Raw genomic sequence first — 12,067 nt, 5'->3', positions numbered from 1 at the left:
CTGTGAACTCGAGTGGCTGGGAAGCAGTGCTTTGAGGGGGAGACGCAGGCCTCCCTGCCCAGGTGAACCCCCCACCCCACCCCCAGCACTGGCTGTGAGAGTAGCCAGAAAATGGCAAGATTCTCTCCCTGCGGTAGGAAGGAACGATGTAAGCGCATGTCCAGCAAGGCTGCACTATTGGAAATACAGTGGGCTCAGAGATGTCAGGGCCCTCGAGGCTGGAGCTGAGGGAGGGGATGTTGGGGAAGGTGGTACCTGGCCCACCCAGTTTACATCTCACCTAGCTTGGGCTTGTCTAGTTTCCAAGTGGCCTCTGAGTACCTGGTGTGGTCCGGCGTCTGCCTCCTTCTCCTGGGGCCCACGGAGCAGATACAGCCGCCTTCAGGATTGAGGCTCACAAGCCGCAGCAGAGGGCACCACCTTCCCTCCCTCCATCTTCCTCCAAGTGTCCCCATCCTGCACCCTCAGTACCACCTCCAGGCCTTTGCCCAGGACAGCTCCTCTCCCAAAGATGCATCCACTCTGGGGCTTATCCCTTCTAGCAACCCCTCCAGCCTAGCTCCAGCAGGCAAGCCCAGACCCTCCGCTCTGGTCACTGCAGTCCCTCTGCCACCCAGCCCCTGCACACACTGGGCATGGCCATGAGCCTCCCCGGGCTCCGAGTCTTGCTGGGGTGCAACCCTGCTCCTGACCAAGAACGATGAGGCACCTGTCCTGGGGGCAGGAAGGCTGCACAGGGCAGGGGCTGCATGTCTGTGTTCTCAGCACCAGAGCGGGCCCCTCCGGAGCAGGGCATGGGCTGCATCTCCTCACCCGCCAGCCAGGTCTTGAGAAGTGCAGGGGTCTGGCAGTAGGGCACATGAAACCCTTCTTGGGATTATACCCTGGTGTGGCAGGCTGGTCTTTCATCCCCACTGCAGCCCCCACACACTTAGAAGAAAACACAGAGACCTCAGCCTCACGCATGTCTCTCAGTGGTTTCTTATCTCCCTGGAGTCTCTCCTCAAAGCACGAAGGCTCTGATCACCCCACAAAGTCCTCAGGAATCAGCACCAATAAAAAAATACACTTTATTGTGACCTCACAGTTTGCAGAGCAGCGCAGCGGGCACAGGCAGAGGAGCATGCAGAGCACGTGGCACGGGTGCACAGGACATGGCAAAGCGGCCCCTGCCTGGGCACCTCCTCTGGACCACCCCTGCCCGCCTTGGGACCCTCAGGCCCGGCCGGGCCCCCTCCTCCCAACAACCCCCAGAGGTCCTGGCCGAGCAAACAGAGTGGCCAGGGCAGGCTTGGCCGCCAGGGCCAGCATGAGCCCAAAGGCGGGGTGGGCAGAAGCAGCTGGCACAGCTCAGCCGGAAGCCTTAGCAGCGGGAGGAGGGCGTGGGAGCCCACACCTGCCAATCCAGCCCTGAGCTCCTCAGCAATTTTGTCTCTCTTGATTAAACATCCCAGGAACATCAAGTTCACAGACATGTTTTCTTCTTCATCTTTCTGAAAACACCCAGAATGGAAAAGCAGAGAACAGCTTCAAGGTTCCTAGGGCCCCTTGACACTTTGGGGGCAGAGAGAGTCGGTGGGAAGACAGGTGAAAGGGCCAGGGCCGAGGCTTATGCAGGAGACAGAAGGCAGCAAAGGCGGTGTCCTGGGCTTGTCTGGGGAGAGGGACGGTGTGCAGGTGTGTGCAGGGGTGTGCACGTGCAGAGCGAACTGCTAGGGCAGGAGGCCTGGAGCACACCCAGGCGCTTGCTTCGGGAAGAACACCAGTAACTGCGAAGGGTGGACACCGGCGGGGGGTGGGCAGCATGTCTGAGACCTCCAGACTGTCCCTCCCAGTGGAGCCAGAGTGTTGGGGGCAGGGCCGGCCACCCAGCCTCCAGTCCAGCCAGTGAGGGGCCCTCTGGCCAATCCAGGAAGGTGCCTCCATGGCGGGGCGGGTGGCCCAAGAGAGGCTGCCGTGGCATTAAGAGAGGGCCACAGACACGGCGGGGCCCACCCCTGGGGGAACGAGCCAGGTGGGGGGCAGCGGGGCCAGCTGCCCAGGAGACCTGGGCTGAGAGGGGCGTGGCTGAGGGAGGCTCTGGCAGGCCGCTCACTTCCAGCACTGCTCCAGGGAGCTGTGGGGCTGGATTTTGAGCTTCTGGGGGCAGAGCAGCTTGGTGAAGGCTCGGCGGAAGCTGTGGTGGCACAGCGGGTAGAGGACAGGGTTGACTGCCGAGTTGGCCCACAGGAGCCAGAAGGAGGTTTCGTACCAGTAGTCAGGGACGCAGTGGCCGTGGCAGGCGGCCCGGATGATCATCAGCAGCGTGTACGGGGCCCAGCAGAGCCCAAAGATGCTCACGATGACGGCCAGTGACTTGGCCACTTTCCTGTCTCGAGACAGCCGGAAGCGCTGGGTGAAGCTCTGGGACACCATCTTCATGCGCTTCTCCAGCGAGGCCGAGGATGCCGACGGCTTGGAGCCCCTCTTGAGTGAGCGCGGCCTCTCAGTGCCCCTCGAGGAGCTGCCGGAGCTGGAGGTGGGTGAGGCCGCGGAGCCACCCCCACCGCCACCCCCGAGGGCTGTCTCCCCAGCCTCAGCGCCCGCGGCCGCCTCACCCACCCCGTACCGATGCAGCGGCATGGCCTCCCCGTGCCCCTTCTGCCAGCAGCCCCAGCAGCCAGGCGGTGGGGGTGGCGAGGGCTGGGCCTCGGGCGGGGGCTCGGGGCCACCTGCCTCTCGAGCCCCATCCAGCCGGAGGCGGGTGCGCCTCTGGATGTTCAGGTAGATGCTGAGATTGAAGAAGGTGACGCTGAGGAAGGGCGTGAAGAACTCCAGGGTGGAGGCCGTGATGAGGAAGTACCAGTTGTAGAAGAACTCAGCGTAGCAGTGGCCCTCGGGGATGGAGCTGCCCCCGGACAGGTACTCCCAGCTCAGGATGGCCGGCCCGTACAGCAGGAAGGCCAGCACCCACACCAGCAGCATCTTCCGCACCGCCCGCCGCGTGTTGCCCTGCTGGGCCCGGTATGAGACCTACAGACAGGCAGGCTGGTCAGGGGCGGGGCGGAAGGAGTATTGGACTGGGTGTGCCCCTGCAGCCTGTGGGACCCTGTGTGGGCCATTCCCTCAGCAGGATGCTCCTCCCTTCCGCTCCTGTCCTCCCTCCCTCCCTCTTTCCCCTCTCTTCCCCTAACCCTCCCCACTGGGGTCCCAGGCTAGTGCCCTGCCACACTCAGTGAGAGTCTCAGAAGCTCCCTGGGACCAACCCAAATCCTCACTCTCTGTAGGCTGCCTGTTTACCACCCCCCTACGAGCTGTGAGCTCCCTGAGGGTCCTGTCCTTGGCCCCTGCACCCCTGGGACCAGACTCAGCATGGGCCCCAGACCACACGCGCACACAGCTGTTTCTGACATGATGCATCCTGATCCTGCAAAGGCCCGAGCCATCTCCAGAGGTTGGGGTGGGAGGTCCAGCCCCACTCCTGCGCAGGTGCTCGCACCCCTGGGAGCTGGAAGTGCAGGAATGAAGCCACAAGCTGGCCCACTGCTGGGAGACATCCCCCGCCCCGCCACAGAACAAAGCATCCCAGATCGACATCAGGGCCTCTGGGACAGAACAGGGAGGGAGGGCAGGGCCCTCCCCAGGGCAGAGAGCAACCAGCTGGTGGGGGCAGGGGGCAGGAAGGCCAAGGGATCCCATTGAGGGGTCCCAGGTAGGACAGCTGGAGGAGGAGGACCTGAGAACCCCTGCCACCCTCCCCAACAAGCCTGATGGCATTTACCTTGGTGAGAGCGGGAGCAATGTTTACAGCTATTGCTAATGAGAGGTGGGCAGAGCACCCCCATGCCAGGCTCTCTGCTTGGCCGCTTTACCCTTCGTGGCAGCTCTCCTTGTGCCCCATGCCTGGTGGCTCCAGGAAAGGAGGGAGAGACCACAGGGGGATGGGCTCAAGAGGACCCCAAACGCATGCTCTTTGCACCCTGTCTCTTGGCCTTTCTAGTCTAGAACGAAACAGCCTGCCCTCAGTCCTGCAGAGGCCCCATAAAGCCCTGTGGAGGTGAGCTGCCAAGGAGATGAGAAGGGGAAGGAGTGACTTCAGCAGCGGCTCCATGGGCTGCATGGCCCTGATACAGGAGCCCGGGTGGGGCAGAGTCCCTGACTCAGGTGGCCGCTCCCACAAAGGGAAATCTGTGGAGCCAGGATCTGCCGCCTGCCTTCCCGGGGCCTGTGTGTGTGTGCACGCTTGCACACACACGCATGTGTGAGGGATGTCACCCAGGGCCTCTGGCCCCAGATCCTCTCTTAACTCTGGAGACTGTGGTCACCCAGGGCCTCTGGCCCCAGATCCTCCCGTAACTCTGGGGACTGTGGACCTGCCCCAGGGCGGGGGCTGCAGTGACAGCCCTGCCTTCAGGAACATCTGCATCCAGATTCCCTGCCTCCTGCCTGGGCCAGGACAGTCTGGCTGCAGCCATGGCCCGGAGTGGGCAGCTGGCCATCGAGTGGCCCATGTGTCAGCAGCAAAATCAGTGGGACCAAGCCCACTTCTGCCCACAACTCAGAAGCAGCCGTCCCCACCCTGATGCCTCCCATGGGCATCCCGACTGTCCCTCAGGAGTGAGCAGGGGCTCCGCAGCCCGGGACTCACGGCTCGGGTGACCGACAGGAAGCGGTCGTAGCTGATGAGCACGATGTTGAAGGCGGAGGAGGTGCACAGCAGGTAGTCCACCACCAGCCACAGCTTGCAGAGGCCCCGGCCGAAGGTCCAGCGGCCGGTCAGCACATAGGGCACATACAGTGGGATGCAGAAGGCGCCTGTGGGGAGTAGGGCCACAGTGGGACCATGCAGCCAGGGGACAGGGGACAGACCCACCTAAGCACAGACACCACGGAACCTGGGCTGCTTTTCTGGGACCAGCCATCCTCATCTTACCGCCCCCTCCACCTGGTGTCAGCCACAAACTCTGCCCTGCCACCAGCCTTCACCCCCACATAGCTCCCAGCACCTCCGGTGTCCCCTGGGCCTGGGAGCAGGAGAGACGATCCAGGCATGGGGAACTCTGGCCACCACAAGACCCCAAGAGCCTGGAGTCGGGACTCCCTGGACTTCTGTCCAGCCCTCCCAGCCCTCAAAGGAGGAAAGAAGACAATTTCCTTCTCCCCTCCCCCCGCTGGACTCCAGCCCCTACCTTGGCGTTGGACAGCCCTCCCTCTCAGCTTAGACAACAGGAAAGGCTTTCCCGGCTGAAAGGGCACTTGGTTGCAGCCGCCAGCAGCCGCCACTACTACTGCCAAGCGGGCTTGGAGCGTCTGGGAGACGCACCTCACAGCCCCAACAGGTGTCTGGCACTCCAGCCCCCTCCGCGTGCCCCGCCCCCCCAGCCGGCAGCAGAGCCTGGACACGTGAGAGCGCGCTCCTTCCAGCGTCTACCCCAACCCCCACCTTCCCCACGGTCCCCTCCCCCAACACAGCTCTAAAAATCCCCCTTCCATGTCCCCTCCCCCAGACCTTCTCTAAACCTCCCCACTGCGCCCTCCGCGCGCGTCCTAAGTCCGCAGCAGCCTTTGTTTGGCTACAGCGCAGGAACCAGGGCTGCACCCGCTGCCTTTGCGCCTTGCGCCTCGCCCAGTGCCTGTGTCCCTTCCCAGGGACAGCTCTCTCCAGCCCCTGTCCCGAGGCCTGAGTGGCAAGGAACTTCGCCTGTGCCCCCCACACCATGGGCTCCGGACACCCCCTTCCCAGGCCGGGTCCCCTGGTGGGGCGTGTGCCTGCGGGAGCCACCCAGGTCCGTGCTCCAGTCCCCGCTGGCCCGGCCACGCTGGGCGCCCCTGGGTCCCACGGCGGCCGGGGGCTGGGGATTTACCCACGAGGAAGTCGGAGATGGCAAGGTTGAGCAGGAAGAAGTTGTTCTGAGTGCGGAGGCTCGAGTCGGCCACAAAGGCGAGCATGACCAGCGCGTTGCCCAGCACCGTGGCCACGATGAGCAGCGCCATGAGCGCGGCCAGCACCGCGGTCCAGGCTGCCGAGAAGCCGCGCGCCCCGCCCGCTGCCGCTGCCTCGCCCGCCAGCGCCCCCGAAGCGTTCAGCGGTCCGTCGGGCGGCGCGCGCTCCATGGCCCCGCAGGCTCACGCGGCTCCGGGACGCGGGGCAGGGCGCCAGTCGAGAGGTGGGCGGCCGGAGGGGCCCCGGCCCGGGAGCCTCGTCTTTGCGGGCCCTTGGCCGGGTGGGGTTCCCCGGGGGGCGCCCAGCGCATGGTCCGGGGGGCTGGGGCCGGGGCCAGGGCGGGCGGTGCCGAGGGGGCCGGGGCCAGATCAGAGCCTAGTGGGGCCAGCAGCGCTGCTGCTGCAGCGGGAGAGAAGCCGGAGCCTGAGCCGCTGCCGGCGCGACCGAGCACTCGGAGCGCAACGCGCAGCCGAGTGCGCCCCGCGCCCAGCCCACCGCCCCGCGCGCCCCGCGCAGCGCCCCCGCCATTGGCTGCCGCCCTCGCCCCGCCCCCGCCCCGCCCCCGCCCCGCCCGGCGCCGGCAGCACCACGGACAGCGCCGCGTGCCCGCCAGGCAGGCTGGAGCCCAGCCCCTGCGCTCACGGCAGCTGGCTGGGAGCCCGGCCGGGACTTGACCGGGTCTGGGGGCTCGCCTGCGGTCAGCCAGCCCGCGCACTCGGAGCCGGGGTCTGGGTTGCTCGGCCTTTCCCGTGCCCTCGGCCCTGGGGACCCCTACCCAGTCATCATGGGGAGCCCTGGCGCCTGTGGGGACCCGGGGTGGGGGTGGGAGAAACGCCTGCACCCGCGCTCCGGGGAACTTGCCCTGTGGGGCATTTCCTCGGTGCATATTTTGGGAATGTGGGTCTCCGGCGGAAGGAACGTCTGGAGAAGGGATTGGGAGGAGGGGGTCTTGGAAAGCCGGTGCCCAGACCAGGGGTCCGCTCCACCTCCCGTTTGCACGGACTAGGGGTGCCAGCCTCCCTGTGGACAGGGCCCAGTGCAGGGTCCAGGGTGACCTGCAAGGCGCAGGCAGATGTGGAGTTACATAAGGGAAGATGAGGCGCCGCGCGGACCCAGCCGGAGGGGAGCGCGTCTAGCCCGGGTTCCGGCAGCCTCAGGCTGAGGAGGGAGCAGCAAGCCGCTTGGAGCCCAGCCACGGACCCCCGTGGACAGAGGGGCAGTCGCCACTGCAGCGGACAGACGAGGTCACTGCGCTCAGGGCGCAGGTGGTGGCTGTGTCAGCGCCTGTGGGAAGTGATGGGGGAGGAGAGGAGAGGTGGCAGGAGGGAGCGCCCCCACTACCAGACACATGCGCTCAGATACACCGGGTCAAGGACAGATTCCGCCTGAAACACTCAGGGCAGACAGACAGACAAGCCCACACTCAGATACACAGACACCCACAGGCCAGGGAAGCAGCCACCAGAGCCAGGCTGGAGACCCACCAACAGTAAGACACACATCAGACAGCAGGCAGGGAGGGAGCTGAGCCCCAGGAGAGGGAAGCAGCAACTCTGCTCTGTCGCCAGCCGAAGGCAACCCTGGTGCCTCAAAGATGGCAGAGTGCGCGTGTCTGGGGGAGGGGCTGCAGAGGGGACCCCAGGCACTGACGTGCACCGTCAATCCCCTACTTATAGCAGCTTCCCCATCCTGTGGGGACCTACCCCTTCCCCTCACCCCAAGTGGTGCTTCACAAACTTTGGGGAGAGAGGGGCTGGGATTCCTCTGTTGCCACCTCCGGTCTGACTGCAGAGAGGAACCCCCAGACCAGTGGCCCCAGCCAGCCCATTATTCCATGGCTTCTAGGAGTCTGCTCTGAGGGGAGGGGTTCGGCTTCCCTCTCTGACTACTCGATTGTACTCATCCCACTCCACCTGCAAACCCTCTCTTCATATTGGTTCCCCCAGGTTCCCTGCACCTCACCCTAACTCACCCAGTGAGGAGGGGCTGTGCCTGGACCAGGGAAAAGTTTTCAAAGGGAAAAGTTCATGGAACTGGGCAGCAAGGGGCTGTGGGGCCATCAGAGCTGCCACCCACCCCTGCTGCAGCCCTTGACTCACTGTCCCCACCCAAACCAGCAACTTCTTGTTGAGTGAACTCCTCCCCAAGCCCTTCTCCTCCCCAAGTACCCACTGAGGCTGCAGGAGATGGCATTGGGTGGGGGTTAAGAGGGGGCCCTGGCTCTCTCCTTCCCTGGCTGGAGCCTCAGTGTCCCCATCTTGGAATGGGGAATATAAATTGGAGCCCCAAACAGAACCAAGGATGAAGGGGTCTGGAGGCCGGCCCAGTCATTCTCCCTCCCCACCCCTCCTCCCCTGTCATCCACAGCTGCCCAGGCTTCCCCGTGAACTGACCAGCCCTGGAGAGCCTGGGCAGTGCCGGCCTGGGCCAGACGACCCAGACAGAAGGGGCTTTCATGGTGTTTTCTCTGCCCCACAGCCTCAGGGGGGACAGCTCAGCCCACACCTGCCCTACAGCTGTTCTGAAACCCCTGCAGAGGCTGCACCAAGACCCAGGGGCCCATGGAATCTGGACCCACAGGCGGGGAATCCCACACAGCATGGCATCGGCCAGGAGACCCATTTCTGCAGCCCATCACCACAGTGGTGACACATATCCATCACATGCCTGTGGGTCACCTCAGGGCACCCTCGTGGGAAGTCAGAAGGAGGCCCCGGGGTTCAACTCCTGGCAGTGGGGACCCGGGTGAGTTACCAAACTTCTCTGAGCTGCTGTAAATGGAGGCTGCCTGGAGAGGAGAGGGCCTGGCTTGGCCCCCAGGTCTGATCATGACCGTGGCTGGCGGCCGTGAATGCCCCCTATCGACCAGACTCGGTGGGAGTGCTTGGTATCTGACCTCACCAGCCCCTGCAAGGCCATAAAGTTGGGCAGGACTTGCCGCCCTGCAGCGCTGGTGAGCCCCTTGCCCGAGGTCACCCAGGCCCACCCCCTCCCATGGCCACATGTCCAGCCCAACCTGAGGTCAGCAAGCGCACCAGGGTGACCAGCAGCCATACGAGAGGCCCATGTCCTTGCCCAAACAGGAGGGCAGTGTCCTCTGGGCTGGAGCCTGATGCGGCCACAGCAATGCAGAGTGTATGTGCTGGTCCCTGTGTAGCCTGTCTAGCCCTGGGAGGCTCTGTCCCAGGGAGTGGCTATGTTGTGTACCTTGTGATGAAAAAAGAAAGTGGCCAGGGGAGACCATCCCTGGATTCATGGGCAGAGGCCAATGTCCCGTCAGGCTGGTCCGGGCAGGGGAGAAAAAGGACTAGAGATGGAGACAGGAGCTCTGGGTCAGAGCCATGTGGATGGCCAAGTGACTATGGGCCTAGCTTGTTGGTTTCATATCACAAGCAAACACCCACCAGAAGCCATCCACCCTGAAGACATGACATTAGCAAGCCGCTGTCATTGGCCACCCTCGAACTGGGATGTTCAAGGTGAGTGCAGTGAGGCCTCATTGAGTGCAGTGGCCACCCTGGAGGCTATGTGTGGGCCGAAGGGCACCGACCCCCACCTCCCAAGGCCCATCTGCTGCTGCTGCCTCTGAATGTCTGACCGCCAACAAGTGTTCAACACCCAGCCCCAAGTAGGGGACATTCTCTGAGGACAGCAAATAGCTGCTGGCGAGCTGGCTCCATGGGTCCCCTTCCCCTAGTCCTCATGGGCCACAGACCTGCTCTAGGTGTGGCCTCTCTTGCCTGTTGAGCCTACACTGCAATCCAGGGGCCTATGGACTCCAGATCCACAGGCAGAGACTCCTACAGTGTGGCATCTGGCCAGGGGACCCTCTTCCCATGAAGTCGGAGCCAGCATGGCCCCCTGGCCATGGGCCCACCAGGGTCTGGCCTGCCACACCACCCAGAAGCAGCCTCCGGAGGCACACCAGCCCGGGGCACTCACCTTTGAGGCTGGCGCTGCCCTGCAGACAAGGATGACAGAGCAGAGACCTTTCCATGGTGCCGCGTCTACCAACAAGAAGACTATAGGCCTTCAGGACCAGGGAAGGAGCAGGAGGGGCCCCGTCTGGCATCCATCAGGGGAATCCATGCTTTCCAAACTCTGGGCTCTGCAGGGCTCAAGCTTCTCCTCTCCGAGGGACACTGGGGATACACTGGGGATGGCTCACTGGGGATGGACCTGCTCACTGGGGATACAGCTGTGGATGGCTCCCAGGCACTTTGAGCTCCTGAGCTCTAGCAGACAAGACAAGGAGCCACCTTTCTGTCAGGGTGAGTGGCCCTGATCAGCAGGAGGAGGTGGGGCCGCTGTTTTCAGAAGAGGAGGGTGGGAGGGGCTGAGTGTGAGACTCAGGGCCCTCTTGGGCGCCATGGCACCCCCTGGCCCAATTGTTTCTGTGCATGGACAAGTGCGGCCACCCCAGCCTGAGAAAGTCCAGTGGCCAGGGCGCAGGGAAGGAGCGTGAGCCTCCAGGACCTGCAGTGGCCACAGCCGAGGTGGGAGAGTGCAGGAGGGAGGGAGGGAACGCATGCCAGGTGGGGCCCCAGCTCAGCTGCCCCTGTGCCCTGACCCCCGATCCTTCACAGGCCTCACCCCAACACATCTCTCTACCTCCCGTGCTGTCTCAGCATCTGCTTCCTGGAGGACCCACCTTGACACGGCCAAGGTTCCAATTTTGAAAGGGTGGCCAGGGAGCTTCCACTGAGGAGACACATGAGCAAAGGGGGAAGAGAGGGAGGTGGATATTGGAGGGAGCAGAGTTCCAGGAAGGGGAACAGCAGGAGTGAAGGGCAAGGGGTGGACCACGTTCGTGTTCTAGGGACAACGAGGAAGCTCATGCGGCTGGAGCTCAGGCGGGGGCATGGGAAGTGCGTTCCAGGGGCAAGTCTTGTAGCCCCTTGAGCTGCTGCAAGGATGCTGGTGTTTTCTTGGACAGGCGCTCCAGGAGGGCCTGGGGAACACTTTTACGGGACCCCCTGACTGCATTGGAGAGTGGTCTCTAGGTGGATGAGGGCAGAGAGACCACAGGGGAGGCGTTGCAAGACTCCAGGTGGGAGGCGATGGTGGCGGTGGCAGTGGGGGCAGGCAGACCTGGGCGGATTGTGACGTGGGTTGGCATGTGAGGTATGAGAGGGCAGAGGAGGCGAGGGGCCCAGCCCAACTCCACAATTTGGGCTCAAACGCCTCAAAGGAGGTGCTGACAATGAACCAGAGGGAGAGGTTTGGGGGACGAAGAGGTGCCCTGTTGAGGGTGTCGAGGTTGAACTGCCACGTGGATGTTCAAGAGATGAGACTGGTCAAATGGGCAGTCAGGGGCTGGGATGAGAGGAGCTCTGGGCTGGTGGCCATGCTGGTGTCACAGCAGCGGACAGCAGGATGCTGTCCCATCACCCTGTGCCGTCGGGAGAGCAGCTCTGCCACCAGCGTCTCTGGTGCCCAGAAAAGACCCTTCTTTTTGGAGCTGATGGTGTGCCCAGGTGCTGTCCCTGCCGTGCTCTGTCTCTGCTGCATGGGGACACAGCTGCTGGTGAGTAATATGGGGGTGAGGCGCAGGGCCGCCAGGGCCAGTGCAGGACAATTGTCCTGCTGGTTACAGCCAAGGCACCTGTGGGGGTCTGGGGCCAGCACTGTGCTGCCTCTTCCAAGGAACTCATATTTGCTTTCTCTCTTTCTGCAGGAGCTCATTTGAATTTGGGAATGTAAATTTTTCTTTTTTTGTTCCATGCCTTTTTTTCCCCCGTGACATTCTGAGCCAGCTCTGGGTGCATCCTGACGAGCTCAGGGCCTGGGTGTGACAAGAATGGCGTCTGAGGCCACCGACTTGGAATAAAAAGTTGAGTCTGGTTTACCTGCCTTTGCAGACCAGACAGAATTGGGCTCAAGGCTTCGGTGGTGGGAAGGACAGAGAGAACGGGAGAGCCAGATATTAGTTGCTATAGTTTGGTTGAAAGTGACAGAGCCCAACTCCAAAGGGCCTAAGGACAAGGAGCATGTGCTGTTTTCTGTGCCCACGAAGTCCAGGGCAGTGAGTTTCAGGCACAGCTGCATCTGGGCTCAAGTACAGCTGCTCCCTCCATCTCATCTTATCCTGTGTGTGCTTCAACCTCAGGCAGGGAGTATCTTACTGAGGTCTCTCCCTGCGGC

General features: G+C 63.3%; 2 protein-coding genes across 4 annotated transcripts in view; both read right to left on the bottom strand.

Moving 5' to 3' along the window:
- PSMA7 (proteasome 20S subunit alpha 7) overlaps positions 1–12,067 on the bottom strand; it is a 189,055-nt gene that overhangs the window by 77,067 nt on the left and 99,921 nt on the right. The window lies entirely within an intron of this gene.
- Positions 1,057–6,400, bottom strand: HRH3 (histamine receptor H3). The gene is made up of 3 exons (XM_050745096.1): positions 5,844–6,400; positions 4,628–4,794; positions 1,057–3,012 (listed from the first exon to the last, which is right to left on the bottom strand). The coding sequence occupies exons 1-3, from the start codon at positions 6,091–6,093 to the stop codon at positions 2,092–2,094; spliced, it is 1,338 nt and encodes a 445-aa protein (XP_050601053.1). The 5' UTR covers positions 6,094–6,400; the 3' UTR covers positions 1,057–2,091.

This window comes from Macaca thibetana, chromosome 10, assembly GCF_024542745.1.
Source record: "Macaca thibetana thibetana isolate TM-01 chromosome 10, ASM2454274v1, whole genome shotgun sequence".
NCBI lineage: Eukaryota > Metazoa > Chordata > Mammalia > Primates > Cercopithecidae > Macaca > Macaca thibetana.
Note: the sequence above shows the minus strand (reverse complement) of the source record. Positions and strands in the feature narration are given on the sequence as shown.